At 38.0% G+C, this 20241-nt stretch overlaps 2 protein-coding genes across 5 annotated transcripts; both read right to left on the reverse strand.

Annotated features, from left to right (window-relative positions):
• Positions 1 to 12941: 12941 nt before the first annotated feature.
• On the reverse strand, positions 12942 to 16515 carry LOC18054248. Of its 4 annotated transcripts, XM_006453591.2 has the most exons (9): positions 16062 to 16451; positions 15442 to 15525; positions 15078 to 15112; positions 14822 to 14933; positions 14400 to 14488; positions 14000 to 14111; positions 13656 to 13753; positions 13471 to 13519; positions 12942 to 13290 (listed from the first exon to the last, which is right to left on the reverse strand). In XM_006453591.2, the coding sequence occupies exons 1-9, from the start codon at positions 16272 to 16274 to the stop codon at positions 13213 to 13215; spliced, it is 870 nt and encodes a 289-aa protein (XP_006453654.1). In that variant the 5' UTR covers positions 16275 to 16451; the 3' UTR covers positions 12942 to 13212. The 4 variants fall into 4 exon arrangements, 3 of the variants coding, with proteins under 3 accessions (XP_006453654.1, XP_024034253.1, XP_024034254.1); XM_024178485.1 differs by lacking the exon at positions 13471 to 13519 and having other exon boundaries at positions 16062 to 16509; XM_024178486.1 differs by lacking the exons at positions 13471 to 13519; positions 13656 to 13753 and having other exon boundaries at positions 16062 to 16512.
• A 1331-nt stretch (positions 16516 to 17846) lies between these two features.
• Positions 17847 to 19911, reverse strand: LOC18054249 (ABC transporter I family member 1). Its single transcript, XM_006453593.2, has 2 exons — positions 19809 to 19911; positions 17847 to 19064 (listed from the first exon to the last, which is right to left on the reverse strand). Exon 2 carries the CDS (start codon positions 18920 to 18922, stop codon positions 18233 to 18235), a length of 690 nt encoding a protein of 229 aa, XP_006453656.1. The 5' UTR covers positions 18923 to 19064; positions 19809 to 19911; the 3' UTR covers positions 17847 to 18232.
• Between the last annotated feature and the right edge of the window lie 330 nt (positions 19912 to 20241).

A 20241-nucleotide genomic window follows, 5' to 3' on the forward strand; every position in this document is an offset into this window, starting at 1 on the left:
CCCCCCCCCCCCCCCCCCCTTTCAAAAAGGTTTGGGAAGGGTTTAAAGGGATCCAAAAAAAAAAATTTTTTTTTTTTTTTTGGTAAAAAAAGTTTCAGAAAGAAAGGAAAAGAAAAAGTGGGAAGGAATAATAAATATAGCCCCCCCCCCCCCCCCCCCCCGTCTTTGCTTTTGGATGGGGGCTCAAGATTCGCCTTTTATCAGATAAGATGGAAACTCTGCCTTACCACCATGGCTGCAAACCCGGAAGCTGCCTCGCCATTACATGGAGTAAGAGTTTCTCATCGTCTGGTCATTGGGAAAATATCATCACAGCCCCCTAATATTCCATTTACATTACATCCATTTTGTAAGAGACAGTCAGAGAGAGAAAGAGAGAGAAAAAGAAAGGGTTAATTATGACATTTCCCCTGAATCCATGCATAAAAATGGTGAAATCAATCATCGGCTTCGCTTACGATCAGAGCGCAAGCTCTCTGAGAGCAAAGCCTCATACTTAAACTAACGAGTACATTGCTAATTCAGTTCAGTTTCTTATAAACCCTAGATAAGACCAGAGGATAGGGGACTTTGATGGGCCGGGTCGGGTCAGGCTGATGCTCCAATTATCCGGTTCAACCAGCGATGAATCAGAATTTGATAGGCTATCTATAAAATTAAAAAAAAAAAAAAAAATAGACTGAACCAAACTTTTGAGAATTTATTTTCAGTGTGATCAATTGGTATTTCCCACTTCTCCTCCTAATCCTATTACCTATACAGTGTGTCCAAAAATTTATCCCTTTGATTAAAACTAAACTAATCAATCATCAAATTATAATTAAGATTTAACTAAAATCAAAAATAATTTTTAAAATGTTTTAAAATAAAGTAAGGAATGTTCATCTAGATGTAAATAGTTAAAGCATTATTTTTCTTTTTAAAATACATCCCGATGTTAAAAAAAAATATATAGTGATAAAACAAGAGAATGGATATCTCTAATTTTTATCGGATAATTCCTAATCTCTATCCATTCGAACCTACAACATACAAGGGTCGGTAATGAAAATGTCCACCAAATAAAGACAGACATGAGTATTAACATCTCTGCACAACATCCAGACCATTGCAATCCTCGACTGTAATGATAGAATTGAGTATTGATCACTTCCAACGCCAAATTTGCATAACTTTCTTTAGTTGATTATAATTATAATAAGGGTGTTGCTAAGTTATAATAAATGTAACTTACAGCCCATCTAATATGGCAGTGGATTCAGCCATTTGATTAACCCAAGTCTCACAATTGTGAGATCTTGAGTTCGAGCCTCCACAACGTATTGTAGGGGTTAATTTCATTCCTTAATTTGAGTGAAGACAGTTATCTTTATTTTAAAATGTGAATAAAGCGAACGTCCTTAAAATATTAGAAAATATTAAAATTTAGGTTGTTCTATATAAGATTTATAAATTAGTTCAAGTAATCATCTTATTGTAAAATTAATATACTAATCACATTAAATATGAATTGTAATATGAGTATTAATCTCATATAATTAAAAAAGAACATGGTAGTGGACCTACTTGTTATGTTACTTCTTTTTATATGTTTTGTAGGGGTTGTAAATTACATCAGTTGTAACTTAGCAAAATCCTTAGGTTATATTTGAGAGTTTTGGATTAAGTGTGGGAGTAGATTAACTTTAGGATTATATATTTTATTCCATTCTTGGCAACTTTGCTTTAATTAGATTAGGAAGACTAAATTTAAATTTTGTCCTTAAATCATTGAATTAACAATCCCAATTTATAAATGGATTTAAATGAGACTAGAAAAAGAGAGAAAAAATTTATTCATTTGCAATATTTCTTTCATATATAACACTATTTTTTATTTATCACTTAAAATTTAATAAAATAATTAATTATTTTATTCATGATTTCCTAGAAATTTTTTATTTTTTATAGTCTAATTAAATTGGTACTTTTACTTCAATAAAATTAAATATTTAAAATTTATTACAATAATTAATTGTATTAAATTTAATAATCACTAATGTAATATTAAAATAATCATGAAAATTAAAGATACAAGTAATTAATTGATTTTACATATATTATTTGCTAACTTTTTGATAAATAAAATATACCTAAAATATTTTATATAAATTAATTAAATAATTTTTTTAATTTATATTTGTTTATTATGATTATAACTACCCATTACTAGTTTAATTTATATTTAATGTTCTTATTAATTACCTTTAAATTAATTTAATTATTACTCTTAAATATTCACAAATAATTTTTTATACTTAAATATAATTTAACATTACCAATTTGATATTGTACTAAACATAAAACAATATTGTATAATTCAATCCAAACTAATTTAGCCCCGTTATAATATTTAGTACAATATAATCCTACCAAACGCAACCTCATAATGTATTATTATACACAGAACACAAGCCTCCCAGAAAACTTCAATCTGCTACAGATTTACTTTGCTTTGCTGTGCTTATCATTATATGCTCCAAACTTATAATCCGATATCGAATAATAAAGTAGGTAAGGTCACCGGCAATTCCAAAATTTGATAAAAATTGAATCAGTTTTTTATGATAAGTAGAACAAATACATGTAAATTTTTTTTTTATTTGAAAAAAAATATTAAATAGTATTTGTTAATTATTTAGTTGGTGCTCTCAAACTTTGCGTACAGCAAAAGCTCCTAAAAAATTTAATTGGATATATCAAAAATGCAAAAATATAAATTAAAATTCAGATTAATTTTGAAATTAAGCAAACGTGGATGTGATGGGTGATAAAGAGAAGGCTCAGATTCAGGCCTTGATCGGACAAAGAGAAGAATTTCAGCTTCAATGGCTGCAACACGGAGAAGTCTCCGGGTCGCCCCGCCATGAAACGGATCTTCTAAGAGCCCAATTCAAAAGTCAGAAAAACATCATCACAGCCGAGAAGAAAGAGAAAGAAGAAGAAGAAGAAGCAGAAGCAGATAATTCCATGCTTGCATTCATAATTATATGTATGTATATATATATATATATAGATTGATACTGAGAGATGATCAATTGGTTTGATCGCCAACTTTGGCTGATAATACCCAGAAAAAGAGTTTGAAACTTTTGTTATGGACGGAGGCTCAAGATTCAATTTTTGACAGACAATGTCGAAACTTTGTCAAACCATGGCTGCAATTTCATTTCTTCAGAGAAACCCAAAAGAAGCTGCCCCGCCTTGATGGGTAAAATTAAAAGTTTCTCACCGTCTGATCAATTGACTTTGAAAAACACATCATCACAGCCTCAATCAAATAATAGAGAGAGAGAGAGAGAGAGAGAGAGAGAGAGGGTCTCCGTTTGTCGAAATCACCGGCTTCGCTTGGCAATCAGAGATCTGTGCCTCTGAGAGCAAAGCCTCATTCTTAGACGAACCTTCATAAATAAATAAATAAATAAAAGAAACAAAAGAAAGAGTAATGCCATTGACACCCCTCTACTGCGAGAGAGAGTACCCTCAAACTCCGAATGTCTTTATATAAAGCAAAGGAAGGATTTTTACTATTTTTTAATTTATTTATTTATTTTTAGATATTTACAGCGCATTTTATTTCCAGATTCTAAATCCAAAATAAATGATTAAATGGGCAGGCACAATCAAGTCTCACAGATTGGAAGAGATCTGAGCTCACAAGGCCAGCAGATGGCTATGCATCCTTCAATCAAAGGGGGTGAATTTGGTGTTTAATTAAAATTAATACTACACTACACTGGATTGAACATGCAATTGCCAAAATGCAAATTGTAATGTAAAAAGTCCTTCTAATCTAACCTATAGGCTGCAAAAGCAAAGAAAAATGTGTCACAAAACCCGAGGAGGTAACCAAGAGGCATTCATAGCCACATGTAATCTTTCTAGCTTCATTTTTTCTTTTTAATTTGGAATTTCTTCTTGGCTTCAGGAGAAGCTGCATTGGATGTCTGGAGCCAACACACCCGACTTTCCATTGGCGCTCCTACTACTTTTGCAGCATCCAATTCCAATGGAGGGAGAAAAGTAGCATCCCACACTGCCCAACAACCAACTTTATCAGCGACGCGCCGAGCTCCCCGATGTGGGCTCCTAATCCAAGTGGGGGGCGATGGGTGATGGAACATCGGGCCAGTCCCAGTAGCAATGGAAGGATTTGCAGGCTGGTGCCACTTGGGCTCCATGCCCTTGGAGATGCTTTTGATATGTTGCAATACCAACTCTTCCACATTCAACTGTTGCATCTCCTATTGATAATTTCGGCTTCTTTTTAATTTCAATACTCACCAACACCAAATTTTTCGTCTCAATCTGAATCCCTAATTTGTTTGGTACAATAATGGTTTTCAAATATAAATTTAAATCTCATCAAATCAATCTCTTCTACATTTCATTCAGATGAGCTAGCTGGTCACCCGGACACATGTAATGGTTATCACTTTAAACAGATCACAGAGACATTACAATAAAAATGTGAATAGTAATAAGCCATAAACTCCCAACAATATTAATTTAAACAAAAAAACTATTATTATTATTATTATGATGATGTAAGCGAAGGCTCAGATTCAACGGCCAACAGCTGCAAGATAGAGATGCCTCGAGTCACCCCGCCATGAAACGGGACTCACAGAGCCCGATCCAAAGCCTGAAATCATCATCACTGCCTACTGTATACACAAAGGCACAGAGAGAGAGAGAGAGAGAGAGAGAGAGAGAGCAAGCAACGAATCAAACAACCAGGACTTCGAGTAAAAAATTACCTTAAACAAAACAAAAGTTTCGATTTTGATAATGGATGGGGGCTCAAGATTTGCCTTTTATCAGAAAAGATTGAAACTTTACAACCATGGCGGCAATTTCAGAGATACCCAGAAGCTGCCTCGCCATTATGAGGAGTAAAAAAGTTTCTCACCAACTGATTATTTGACTTTGCAATAACATCATCACAGCCCTATCACATGAGAGAGAGGGAGAGAAAGAGAGTTTGTGTTGTGCGATATTATAATGAAATCACTGGCTTCGCTAAGCTATCAGAGATCTCTCCAAGAGCAAAGCCTCATTCTCACAATCAGAAGAAACAAAAGAAAAAAGAATATGGAAAAAAAGGGGAAATTATCACTTTCCTGCCCCGTGAGGGGATCGCTGGTTCAGTAGGCTGCCATTGAGTGAATTTATTATATCACTTTCCTATTCCTCCTCTCCAATGAACTGCTTGACTTAAAAATGACGACAATGACCCTCTTGACAGTTTGTACTTTCTAGTTTCTAGCCGTCTAGAATGCGAAAACAAAAAGTAAATCCTCAGATGGAATGAAACTAATACAGCAGTTTAAGGGCATGAAGTGCAACAAAGTTTACCACTTGGACCTTAACATACACAGTTCATTCTCTCTATATTTCGGATGATTTTCAAGGGCATGAAGTATGACAAAGTTTACCACTTGGACCTTAATATACATTGTTCATTCTCTCTATTTCAGATGATCTCAAGTCCCTCGCCTAGAAAAAGAGGGAAATTGTTGTGAATTGAAATGAACAAATCAAGAGACAAGTTTGTGTTAAAGTCAATGATTTGTATGACTTTCGAGGAAGACTATTAAGCCCACCAATTAAAAGAAGGAAGATCAGTTTCAGTTAACCCATAATTCATGCGGTCATGCCATTGTATCTTTTTATAGCTTCACTTCTCTCCTCTTGTGCACAGCGACAGAATTGCATTAGGATTATGCAAATTGGTAGATGAACCAACCCCACTGATGCACAATTCTGAAATTTCACATCCAATAGAACAACATAGAGAGGCAGAGAAGAGGTAAGCAGAAAGCCTTTACAATACTTTATAGTTCTTTCAACTCAATTAAACCCAGGTTACGATCTTTGATAAACACATATAAACTGCTTAGTTTTGTATGGCATGCTCGGAAAATGTCATTCCATATGACTGTGTAGGCAAACCACTAGGCTCAGATTCTGGCTTTGATTAAAAAAAACGAGAGAAATCAATCGTTCCTCTCAGAACCCATTTCATAGGAAAGGCCCGAAAAAGAAGAGATAAGCAAACAACAGTATAATTCAATAACACAATGCGCGCAATTTGCACAAAATGCCAAAGCTAGGGAGAGAAAAAGATTAAGCAAACAACAACAGGGACCTTAGTGAAAATTACCACCCATTAACAAAATTACTTGAATTTTTGATTGATAATGGCTAGATTGGAGGTTCAAGATGGAGAGACAGACAGAGTCAGAGACACAGAGAGAGAGAGAGCAAACAACAGAGACCTTAGTGGAAATTACTCCCGGTAGGAAAAAAGTTTCAATTTTGATTATGGATGGAGGCTCAAGATTCGCCTTTTATCAGACAAGATCGAAACTTTACCTTACCGCCATGGCTGCAGTTTCTAAGAGATACCCAGAACAGAAGCTGCCCCGCCATGATGGATAAAAGTTTCTAATCGTCTGGTCACTTGACACTGGAAAATATCATCACAGCCCCATTTTTGCATCCATTTTTTTTTAGATAAGAGAAGAGAGAAGAGAAACAAAAAGGGTGTCTGAACAATAATTACCCTTATATAATAAAAATGGAAAAATCATCGGCTTCACTAACGATCTGAGAGAAATCGACCGTCTTCTCTCTGAGAGCAAAGCCTCATTCTCAAACTAATGAGATGTACGATACAGATTCTGTAACAAACATCTCCCATCATCCCACAATTCCCATTTTCTATTGTTTAGTTTCTCACTCCACATCCAACCACATCCAACGGCTGATGCTGCACTCTGTAGCTTACAGATTCTGTAAGCTAGTCAAGTCCTGAACACGATAATGTTTGATTAAAAATCCTTGAGCTAATAATTTATATACTCATACTGGCAGTGTTTTTTTTTTTTAATACAGTGCACTGATTGGCACCAGTCTAACCTCCTGAAAAAAACCCCGATACTAAGTGCACCACTTCAATTTTTTTTATGCGTCACTATTCAAAAACCACACACTAATTTTAAAATTACCCTCATCCGTTTTCTTTTATTTTTCTTTTTTAATAAAATTTTAAATTCTCTTCTCTTCAACCTCACTTTCGTAGTTGGGTTATAACATCAACTTTGTTAATCTTATTACTATACCGAAGAATAAATAAATTCACTTTTTTTTTTCACAAATTATCTTCAAGTTTTTATTAATAATGAGAAGATTAGACTCATCATAAACGAAAAGCAGCTCTCGATTATACCTGTTGTTACTAGTGCCTGGTATTTACTACTTGATTGTAGCATAAGTTTCTTCTTCTGTACTTAAAAAAGTTATGTTGCAACTTCTAGTTTTCAATCTAAATCTCTCTCTCTTTTAATTTTCTTTTAAAATTATTGTTGATGCGAGATTCTGGTTCTCCTCGTTCTACGACCAGGGTCTTTGCTCGATCAACTTCACCACGACCAGGATCTCTCCTCGTAAAGCTTCTTCTCCAGAGGTTCCTGCGTACACAGACAAGTCAGAGTACGCCGGTTGTTTTCCCGCCGCAAATCCTCCGACGCTCAAGTCAGATATGAAGGTTCGGGGAACGCTTGCCACAAATCTTATGGCTTTTGGGTAGTTTTCTCTTCTTTAGAATTTTTTTATCTCCCTTCTAATCTCAAAATTGCTAACCCTTTTACCTTCGTTGGCTACCTTTTTATAGGCTTCCTCTGAATCCCAGTTTTCCGCAGTCTACGTCCGTTATCCTCCCACCTCTCGAACGTGGATTCCCCATTTCCGTAGTCATGGGTGGTTGCGTGGCCTTCGTGCTTAGATTCTCGGGCTGGAGAGCATGTCTCGCCAACTGTCGTTGACCGGGTCTCCTCGAATCAACCCTTAGCAAGAATACAGCATGAATGACTTTATGCTTCTTACAGAAAATTGGCCTCGCGGATGACGTGCTCGTGGATGAGCAGGATATTCTTGGTCCTGTTTCCCTGCTACCTGGCTCTTACAGGACACACCTGCTCGCAGACTTCTGCCACCAAACATCTGCTCATCACGTCTAGTCTCGTCGGAGTATTTCCCTCAAACACTGGTCCCCCAGTTTCTGGTGTTGGGTAATGTAATGGACCAGCAGTAGAAACTTAGCGGTTCTTGGTCGCGTGGGACTGGAAAAGGCCTCGAGGAGGAGCTGACCAAGGTCAAAAAGGATCTTCAAAGGCAGAAGGCTATATATGAGGCTCAGCTCGAATCTCTCCGTGATTCCCACCGGGTTCGGGTCGAGAACTTAGAGAAGAAGGCTGACAACCAGTACGACTAGGGACTTCGGCATTCCTATCGTTGCATTATGGCTGTCCTCGGGAAGCAACTCCCTGATCTGAAGATGGATGACCTTGCAACTGGTGTTGCTCAACATATGGACGAGGAAGCGGCCAAGGAAGACGCTGAAGGGGTAGAGCCGATCGTGATTGAGGAGGAAAACTCTCCTCCTCGTGCAGTACCTGCTGATGTTGGCGAGGCGAGCACCCCCCCCCCCCCCCGGACGCAACTGGTGATACCCCCCCTGCACCTGAGGAGGTCCAGCCAACCGATGCTGCTCGGCTTACTGATCCACCATCTTCTTGATATATTTCTTGTATTGTAATGAACAATGTTTGTGAAGATTATCTCCTCTGTTAATTATTAACAAATTAATAAAGATGTTTTTGATTACTTTCTTGTGTTGTAATCATAAGTTATTTTTCGTTTGAGAATCTGTTCGTCTTTGTCTGGTCGAGCAGGTTCTGGCTTGGCACATAGTTTTGCCACATGCCTTTGAAAATTCTTCAATGCTTGGGATTCTGCTTGCCTTCGCTTGGTCGAGCAGATCCTGGCATGCTTGGTTTCGGGTCTCGCCATAAGACATGCTTTGAGACTTGGTAAGCCTTTGCATGCCTTAGGAATTTTTTCGAATGCTTTGGACTCTGCTCGCCTTCTCGTGGTCGAGCAGATCCTGGCACGCTTGGCTTCTGGTCTCGCCATAAACAGGCTTTTAGACTTGACGAGCCTTTGCGTGCCTTCAATTCTTCAAGGATTGGGATTCTGCTCGCCTTCTCGTGGTCGAGCAGATCCTGGCACGCTTGGCTTCTGTCTCGCCATAAAACAGGCTTTGAGACTTGATGAGCCTTTGCATGCCTTTGATTCTTCAAGGATTGGGATTCTACTCGCCTTCTCGTGGTCGAGCAGATCCTGGCACGCTTGGCTTCTGTCTCGCCATAAAACATGCTTTGAGACTTGATGAGCCTTTGCATGCCTTCGATTCTTCAAGGATTGGGATTCTGCTCGCCTTCTCGTGGTCGAGCAGATCCTGGCACGGTTGGCTTCTGTCTCGCCATAAAACAGGCTTTGAGACTTGATGAGCCTTTGCATGCCTTTGATAATTTCTTGAACAGTGTAGTTGACTGAAACTCCTCATTGATTCATTTGTTATTGAGTTCGGCTTACATGAGGTTGCTTTGAAATAAGAAATCAAAAATAGAAAACAACGGACACGAACAGAAAAAAAACTTTAAAACGTGAATAAGTCTTACTAGAAATATTTCCTGAGGTGTGCCGCGCTCCAGGGGCGTTTCACCTCGTGGCCCTCCGTGCGAACCAACTTGTAAACTCCGGGTCCAACTAGCTGCCATTCCCGGCTTCCACTCGGGTATCAAGGGATGTTATCTGCATTGCTTCCCTTGCTGCCGAGGAGTAACAGCTTCGTGCGATTCTCTGCTCTCCTCGTACCACTCCAACTACCCCATTCACCCGGTACTTGAGAGCCAGATAATGGTTGGACAGCATCGCTTTGCTCATCCTCATCTGTCCACATAATTGGCACTTGCCTGACTCTTGCACGTTTGGCTGCTGGGGTGTTGAAGAATACCTCTTTGCTGGTTATGACGTATCTAGCATAATTCTTCCTCGACCTGTTGGAATCTCCAGCCAATGTTGGGCCCTCAGCTATCACCCTTATTGTAGGCTGCTCGGGCCTCAAGTTCCTGTCACTCTGCTCCCCTTCACTTGTCGAGGCTACCATTGGGAAGGTCCCATCTATAAACTCGTCCAGATACCGATTTCTCACCAAATCCTCAACCTGGGTCTTGAGATCCCTGCAATCTGCTGTGGTGTGGCTATGAGCGCCATGGAACTTACAATAGCGCCCCTTATCCCTCCTGCTGGGCAGCTTCGTTATTGGGGCAGGGAGGTACAGCAACCCTCGATCCTTTATGGCCTCGTACACCTCATCCAGGGACATCTTCAAGGAAGTATACTGCCCATAATCCTGGTTCTGGTCGATCAGGTGCACTGCTCTTTCTCTGTTTGCTCCTTTCTGAGTTGGGGGCGGTGGCAGTACTTCTGGTCTGCTCCCTCTGTTACCATGGGAATGTTGATGGAGGCCACCATATGCCGAATCATGCCTTCTCCAAGGCTCCCTAGCTGGGGAACGAGGAGGTTGCGCCCTACTGCGCTGATACTGTGGTGGCCTCTGATGAGGCTGGTAAGCAGTTACCGGACCTCTTGCTGCACTACCCGAAGCCTGGTGGTCCCTCCTCCTGATCGGGCCATTCCCCGGTAATGCTTTCTTCTCTTTCCTCCCCAACCCTTTTAACTGGTCTGTCTTAATCCGTGCTGCCTTCTCCTCTTCAATCTCAATGTCTCTCTTAGCTTGCTCGTATGCGACCGCGTACGTCTGAATAACTGGGCTTCTCAAGTTGTACCACAGCCTTTCTATCTTCACCCCTTCTTTCAATCCCCTTAACGCCTGAAGGTGGTTGAAGGCTCCCAAGTCGAGGACAACACGATGAAACCTCTTGATGAATTCCCGAAGGGTTTCTTGCTCCCCCTATTTCATGCTTTTCAGCTCCATCATGTCATCTTCTGGTGCCATTGCCCCACTAAACTGCTCTGCAAATTCCTGGCACATCTGCTCGAAGGTTTTAATGCTGCCCCGAGGAAGTTTTCTGTACCACTCTCGTGCACGTCCCTCAAGGGATAGTGGGAACACCCTGCACCTTTGGGATTGAGATAATCCTTATACCCCAGTTATGTCGTTGAAGCGTTCTATGTGCACCAGCGGATCAGTTCTTCCCGAGTATCTAAGGTCTGGGAGGCAGAAATCTCTCGGAATAATTGCCCTCATGATCTCTGCTGCGAGCGGTGATTCTCCGTCCAGCATTATCCTCCAACCAGGAGCTCTGCTCCTTCCTTGCATGTCGTCAATTATCTGCGCTAGTCTGCGCACTTCCTCCTTCAGCTGCACTGCATGACCAGGGTCACGTGCTGCCACCTGATCCCTCTCTTGCTCCACATCAAGCAAGTGTTGCCTCAACTCTGTTTCCTCTGCATTTGCCACCCCGTCGTCTTCGTCAAAAATCTGTCTTGCCGGGGATTGCTCTTCCTCTCTACGGAATTCTCCCGGCAGAGGTATGTTACCTCTCTCACCACCAAATCTCCTGGTGGTTTAACTTCTCCTTGTACTATCGGGACCTGGAGCCACTCCCCCAACTCTCATCCTTTCCTCCTGGGTTACCCTTCGTTCACTTCGCAACTCATGCAGGATGGTTGTCAGGGTCTCCATCTGCTTTTCCATCCGTTCCATCCGGTCGAACATGGTTTTTTTCCGTGCTTCACTGGCTATCTCTCTCAGAGTCACGGAATCGTTAAGCCTCATATCACCCCCTTGTGCACTACTTCCTCCTGTTTCCATTGCTTTTCACTTGCTTCACTCCTCTTCTTTCTATCAACAGAAGCTTTTTTATCAGCTCCCCACAGACGGCGCCAAAATGTTGATGCAAGATTCTGGTTCTCCTCGTTCTACGACCAGGGTCTCTGCTCGATCAACTTCACCACGACCATGATCTCTCCTCGTAAAGCTTCTTCTCCAGAGGTTCCTGCGCACACAGACAAGTCAGAGTACGCCGGTTGTTTTCCTGGCGCAAACCCTCCGACGCTCAAGTCAGATATGAAGGTTCGGAGAACGCTTGCCACAGATTTTATGGCTTTTGGGTAGTTTTCTCTTCTTTAGAATTTCTTTATCTCCCTTCTAATCTCAAAATTGCTAACCCTTTTACCTTCGTTGGCTACCTTTTTATAGGCTTCCTCTGAATCCCAGTTTTTCGCAATCGACGTCCGTTATCCTCCTACCTCTCGAACGTGGATTCCCCATTTCCGTAGTCGTGGGTGGTTGCGTGGCCTTCGTGCCTAGATTCTCGGGCTGGAGAGCATGCCTCGCCAACTGTCGTTGACCGGGTCTCCTCGAATCAACCCTTAGCAAGAATACAGCAGGAATGGCTTTATGCTTCTTACAGGAAATTGGCCTCGCGGATGACGTGCTCGTGGATGAGCAGGATATTCCTACCCCTGTTTCCCTGCAACCTGGCTCTTACAGGACACACCTGCTCGCAGACTTCTGCCACCAAACATCTGCTCATCACGTCTGGTCTCGTCGGAGTATTTCCCTCAAACAATTATAATTGAAAATTGAGGCTTGGTCACAAGCATAAGAAATCAATAAAAAGAGGAGGAAAAAAAAATTCTTTTTCTTATGTTAAGGTTTCAAACTTCACAAAAGGCAAATTAAAGCAAGAGAGAGTTTATTTAGAGAAAAAGAAGAATAGGGTTAGTTTTGGAATCTAATTGGGTTTTAAAATTGGTTTGCCGGTTCATTTTAATTTCAGGGGTGCAGCAAGAAAGCAATTTTTTAAGGGAATTAGAGGCGCGACAACAGCTCCACTCTTTATAAAATTAACGGTTCGGGTCTGGGTAAGAATTGGACCGGCGGTCCACGTTAACTCATTCACTCACGCTTCATAAGAATTTGTGTAAATTAAGCCATTGTGTTGGAGATTTAAGATGTCTTAAAGTAGGATTCCTCGATTACCTGCGGGTACTAAAAATGATTAACATCTCTAGGCACGCAGGTAAATCCAACTAATGCAATGCAAGCTTCTTTTTGTATAATCCTAGAATACACGTCTTCATCTGTTATAGATACAAACAGCTCAATCTCATGAGAAATTACTTCATATTCTGAATCACTAATACAATAACAAACTACAACTAGCTGACCATTTGCCTAGCTTCAATTGTCCAACTGAAAAAACCCGTGTTCCCATGAATCCAAGAATTGTAAAAAATTGTTGGAAGCTAATGCGGCATGCCTCTAAAGAGTACAACTTTGTCTCTGTTGAAAATTTACATGACTTCCTTCCCTCTCTGACGGGTTGCTGTTCTGTACACAACCTCCCCTTCCGATGTAACAAAGTAGGTCAACTGCAATGGCAAGATGTATCAGTAGGTGTTCTGAAGAGAACTTATCAACAGTTGGGCAACAAATCAAATGACTCCATGGAGAAGGAACAGGTTAATATGCTATTTCAAAGTTGCATTCTAATTGGCATCTCTTGAATCCTGAAATGCAATATTAAATGCAGAAAAGATTTGAGTACCCACAATTTCAAGAGAGCTGACTTTATGGAGAAGGAATCCATCAACCATTTCTCTAAGGAAACAAGAACCAAATTAAGAGGGAAAGTAAGAGATTAAAAAGGGGGAAAAAAAATCAACTCAAGCATTGTATTGCATATACAATGTAAAACAAGTACCAAGAAGGAATAACTCATATTCTGAAAACTGACCTTCCATTTCCAGATTCAATCAGGCCTGGGTTCTCCATATATGTTATACTATCCTGGCGGGAATATTTAATGCAGCCATGTTTGCTTAGATATGTATTCTGAAGTGCAAGGTTTAAAAGTGAGCTTTTCAGTCTACCAGAAAAGAAAAATTCTCATTCAAATTATTTGATCAAGTTGTCTCATCTCACAAACCTTTTTTTTTTAGTGGCTTCATTTACATCGTATTATAAATTGCAAGAGATTCTTCCAATTTATAGATTCGGAAATAGTGCAGTTTCTGAAATTCAAGATCTCAAGAATGGTACAATTTTGCCCGGGATACTGAATATAAAGAAGCTTCTTACCACTCCAAATTTCATAAAGATATGATGTAGAGGCTCATAAATTTTCTTTGCTTCCAGTTGCTCTTCATGTTCTTCACAAATCACCAATGGGTGGAATCCAACTACTATGCACCTGGATTCACAAAGAGATTAAACAAGTCAATTTTTTATCATTTGAAGATGAGTGGAGAGAGCTAGGATTGGCTACTAAGTTGTGAGCACTATAGTTCCAGTTAATGTAAGAAGCAACATTAAAATTTGTAAACAAAATCCAAGATTTCATCAGATATGTAGAATGGCTCAGATGGAAACATAAAACTTCTAAATATTCATTGGGATTCAAACAATTTAGTGCTTAGTCTCACAAAGCTTTGAGTACTATTAACAAATTGAATTGCCAATAATATATCAACTGCTTTACCAGTGACCATTGGTTGCTTCTAGTGCACTTTTCAGCCAATTCAACAGAAGATCTCCACTGGCACTTGGTAATGCTGTTGGTATCTTCCCCTTAAAGTTTCATAACAAGTAGCAATTAGAAGACGTAAGATGGAAAACACACACAAGCACTAATACAAGGCACACATCACTTTAAAAAAAACCTTCCTCATCCATCAGAGAATTTTGAGTAAGTGTTTCTTGTTAGCGTACAGACAAGTTTAAATGCATAGATGTCCAGCATCTAGCCATAAAGCATAAAATGAATAAGTAAAACTATTAATCCACATAAACGAGTGAGATGGATCTATTCAATGAACTACTGTTTCAAACATATAAAAACTCTATTTGGACGATAATAATCAACAAATTTAAATCGTGTGTATTTTGTAAACAAGTACCTACCTGTAAAGAACCAGTGTTGACACCAATAATATCTAATGCTTCACCATGAGGTAATCTGATCTGCTCCTGGAAACAACCAACTTCCTTCTCTTTTGAAGCTTTAGTAGTGTACCTGCAAGCACAAGTGGTTGCACATAAAAGGAATATTAGCCACATAAATCGTTACAATCTAAAAAATTGTCAGGAAGACTTAACATTTCCATAAATACAAATGTGCCCCAGTCAAAGAACTGATTACAAAGAGCATATAGTATACCATGGAACTTTTAGAGACGGGAACAACCAGGTAGCCTGCAAAAGATACATGTAGGTTTGTTGCTAGCTGTTGAAACCAATTAAAAGCACATTAAGTTGGGAACAAACCAGTATGTTCATTTCTGCCCTTGATGAATGATACGCAAAGTCTAGTACAAAAAATGTACCTATATATATATATATATACTTACATCTATTTATAGAAATCTCATGTTAAGCTATTGGTGATCATTAAGCAATTGGTGATAATTTTCCTTTTTACGTACAAAGTCTTTAGGGTATGAAAAGCACAATACACAGGCCTTAAAAACTGAAAGCCGCAAGGGGATTCATAGAAATTTCCTGGCCATAAACAAAGATCTTACATTTTGCTTCAGAGGGTCATCTTCCCCAAGCTCACTAGAGTTTATCACAAATCTTGCATCATAAGCTTTAGCCACATCTTCCATCTACATCAACAACAAGAATATCAATAAGTCAGATAGAAGAATATTGCAAGATCCAATATGCAACCTAGAGATTTGATGAGAAAAACACATGAAGACGAGAGCAATAGGAGTTAAAGCAGAGTAGTCACGAAAACATATTGGCTAAGACAATATAAAGAAGATGGTAGCCGAAAAGACAAGTTCATGTATTAAAAACATGGAAACTGATTAACACCAAAAACAGAGTTGTCATACAGCTATATTACTATGGCAAACAAGTGAGATTCAGAAGAAAAATAAAAATCCTAATTCAACAATTTAACTAAGTTGATCATAACTAGCTAGTCTCCCGTTGTAGTTTCATTTCATATCAGTTTTCACCGCAAACAAATACGGGCTTAAAGAAAAACCATCACTTTAAACACAAAAGCCGAAAGGATCAAACTGTTTACAAATACGGACCAAATACGCCATGCCCACAACAACAAAACCAAAATATCATCCGAATAAATCATCAAACATAACAATTTGAAACGACAACCCAAAGAGAAACTGACCTGTTTGAGCAAAAGGGTTTGTTGTTCAAGGGGTCTAAAGCCTCCAGTCACACTGATAAAATAAAAATCCAAACCTTTCCTATTACTACTAATGCCATTAGTTCTTTGGTAAATAGACTTTTGAGGCTGGCCTAAGTTGAGGGCAACATAGAGAGCAAGGCAGAGAGACAACTGCGTGATCAAAGTACAAACCCAGGATGGTCTTTTTGCCATTGGTTACAGAGAACTGAACAGTTTTCTGATATCTGACTCTCTCTGCTTAATGCTTATGAGATCTGAATCACAGCGCTGTTAATGTTGTTTATATCTAGATGAGCTTACTGACGATGGACAAGTGCCAGCAGTCGCTTGTTGAAAGATGAAATAAAATAAATATGTGTATAAAAAAATTTTAAAAAAAATTATTTTTGGGTCTTATCTCGTACCATTATTGAGTTGCGTTTCAGCCTAGACATTGGACAAAAAGACTTTGTCTGGTAGCTGGTTAAGCACAATCTGTAAGTTACAGATTCTGTACCTTAGCCCGCTCCAAAGAGTTGTTAAAATAGTCACCGTCGTGGAAGATTATTGTTTCAAGTATTTGTAAGCCGCAGTGAAATTTTGGCAGAATAAAATATTTTGACTGGATGCCAACAAGGAAACAACTCCTTTTTTTTTTTATTTTTTTTGGCTTTATGAACCTTCCCATCTATGACTGTACATGGCAAGTGAGTCTGTGGAGAGAGTTGGCGTGAGACGAGCATGTCGAGTTATTGGTCGGTCCATCAAATAAATTGTTGCAATGCAAATATACCGACTCAATCAAATAATGATAACTGAGATTAATATGAGAAAATTTGGAAGACAAAACATTTTATTTATTGAAGTAACTAATTGTGTGTTTACTTATTAGGAATGAGAATGTAAATTAAGAAATGAGAATAAATGATGTGTTATTAAGGTATAGGCTAGAGGTAAAAGTGATGTTAATCTCATTTTTAATTTAGAATAAATATATATAGTTTTTTATTCTCTCTCTTTTTTTTTCCAAAATCACATTATGATGACCTTCTTCCCAAAGTTTGCATTATAGAAAAGAAAAAAAAAATAGCTTCCATATTTGGTGAAGTATCAACAGAATGATTAAATAAGAGATGGAATGAGACTCGTAATAGTAGACCCCATTTAATATTATGAATGATTATTAGAATTCATGTTCTCATAAAAGGAGACGGGAGATTATTATTTCCTAAATTAATCATATTACCCCCACTTAAATCTTAAAATTTTTATTTTATCATTTCTTATATTATTATTATTATTATTAATTATAATGGATAATAATTATAATAACAATAATATTATTATTATTATAATTACTATTACTATTATTATTAGTAGGAATAATAATAATAATAATAACAACAACAACTATTATTAATGTTATAATAATACTAATAATCATAATAACAACAACAATAATAATAATTGTTGTTGTTGTTGTTATTATTAATAATTATAATAATAATAACAACAATAAGAAGAAGAAGAAGAAGAAGAATAATAATAATAATAATAATAATAATAATAATAATAATAATTATTATTATTATTATTATTATTATTATTATTATTATTATTATTATTATTATTATTATTATTATTATTATTATGACAATAATAAAGTCAATTTAGTAACTTGTAACTATCCATTCCAATTACAAGATAAAGTAAACATATCAATAGCAATACACTTCATTTTAATTCCGATTCCCACATATAAAATAAACAATTTATTATGATTCTCATTCCTCATTTCGATTCTATTCCATTCCAATTACTGATTAGTAAACACACCGTAAGTACTTGTCTTTCCATCCAACAAATAAATATGAAAACTCAAATAGGCTACATCTTACAGAAGATAATTACTGTCCAAAGATTGGTTCAGAAGGGAATTTTATGCGCTCAAGTGATCTCATTCAAATCTAAATCCTTCACTCAACTGTACTCTTGAATTGTTCTTGCTCGAGCATATCATAATTCATAGATTATCCAATAAAAAATCGCAGGGTATCTGACAGATCAGTCCAAACCAAATTTCATCAAAACAGCTCAACAACAGAAAGATGTAAACAGTGAAGATGGGTGCTTCCACTCCTCTCAGCAATGGCATTGCTTCTTCTCCTGGCTTATGATATGTCTGCACGATCTAGCATATCTACCAAAGTCATCCTTCTGGGGAACCTTGGAGGCAGCCTCAAATTCATGGCATCCTCAATCTGAATTGGCAAATGTGTTGCCACAATCACAATCCCACCCTTTTTTCTGTGCTCTGCAATGATATACTCTAGCAACCTCACCCCATCATAATCCAATGCAACAGAAGGCTCATCAAGCAACCAAATTGGCCTATCAATTGCTAGCAACCTTGCAAGTTGCAGTCGTTTTCTCTGGCCCATTGACAGCATTCTTGCTTTCTCTTTTGCCAATCTTCCAAGCCCCATCAGCTCCAATGCAGGCAAAGAGTTCCCTTGTTTGCCTTCAAGAACTTCGAACCACTGCACATTATCAAGAACTGTAAACTTCTCCTTCACAGCATCTTTGAGGGAGAGCCAGTTAAGCTGAAGCTTGTACTGGTGGAATATTCCTGATTGTGTGATGTCATGCCCATTCCAAAGAATCTCACCAGCAGAAGGTTTAGAGAATCCAGCTAACATTCGCAGGAATGTTGATTTGCCTGAGCCATTAGTGCCAGTCAACACAAGTGCCCCACCATCATGAATGGAGATGTTTACATGTCTCAAAATTTGTTGAGCATTTCTCATGCACGAAACATTTTTGAGGAGAAGCCGAGGAAGTGGTGGTTTCCGTAGAGTCATTGAGGTTTCCAAAACTGAATATAATGCAGAGTTTGCAGTATAGGACCTTACTGAGATATTAGAAGCCTAACACCCAACCAAGTCTCTCTGGATAGAATTTGCAGAAGACTAAGAGCAATAGTTATGATGAAAATTCAGGGGACTGTTCATTAAGAGAACACGAGCACAAACTTATCATTAGTACATCACAAAAGCTTTATCAAAGTAAATTCCAACCAAGAACTCAATCATATAAAATAAACGTAATCCAAGGCTAATGATAGAAGTTTCACAGGAAGACAACAGGGTCTTGCGAATTGGACACCTAGAAAATTTATGATAATTTCCTATATAAGCTCATACTATAATCTTCTGGGTATAATTATGAACAATAAAATTAATAATGAAAATAACCCATGGCGATAAAGATTGGCAATAATTAAAAACAAAAGATTGACAATAACTAAAAACAATAAAATTAATATGAAATAACCCATAATGAAAACGATTGACAATAAGTAACATTAATAATGAAATAGCCCAAATCATCTTGCTAATAAGTGCAGTTAGACATTCCATCGAACACATTGAGCACAACTCTCGTCGACGAAGCTGCAACTCCAACGGCATTGTTAATTTGTTGTTTCATTGGGTTTGGAAAACAACTCAAATTAGCAAATGGGGTTTTGTTATACATGAACATAATACAAACAAAACATACACATTTGAATTTTGCATGGAACAATTAGAGCTCAGAACAAATACTAAAAAAAAATAAAAAATAAAAAGAGAAAGGAACCGCCATTTCAATTCCCCAGTTTCTCATCCAATATTATTATAATTATTACAAGGAGTAGCAAACGCGCACACACACGCAGAGACAAGAGAGAAACAGAATAAGTCTTACGTTTGAGAGATTCGATCGCTGGAATGATAACTGCATATGTCACTTGTGTAGTAGTCTTGTTCTGTTCAGAGTTTTCACTTTTCGGTTGTTACTAATATTTTTTTTAAATATTTTCATTTAGTAAAATTAATGTAAATGTATTATTATTATCATACATTCAATGTGACTCGTGTGTTGCACCTAAATTTGACCGACCCGTTTAACACCTCCTTCAGGATTCAGCGTGCCCCGAACCCGAATATTGAAGCCTTAAATAGCAGTAAGGTTGCTATTCTGGTTAATGAATCACATTTTGCTAACAATTCATTCATCATGGGAAGAAGAGGCCAGTGACTGAAATATTGTTTCTTTACCTTCAATATAACTCAATTTTTTCTCTTAGTACAACAAAATGGACTGACCCGAACCAACATTCGATTTCGATATGTGTTTC

The sequence above is a fragment of the Citrus clementina genome, unplaced genomic scaffold, assembly GCF_000493195.1.
Source record: "Citrus clementina cultivar Clemenules unplaced genomic scaffold, Citrus_clementina_v1.0 scaffold_1, whole genome shotgun sequence".
Classification (NCBI taxonomy): domain Eukaryota; kingdom Viridiplantae; phylum Streptophyta; class Magnoliopsida; order Sapindales; family Rutaceae; genus Citrus; species Citrus x clementina.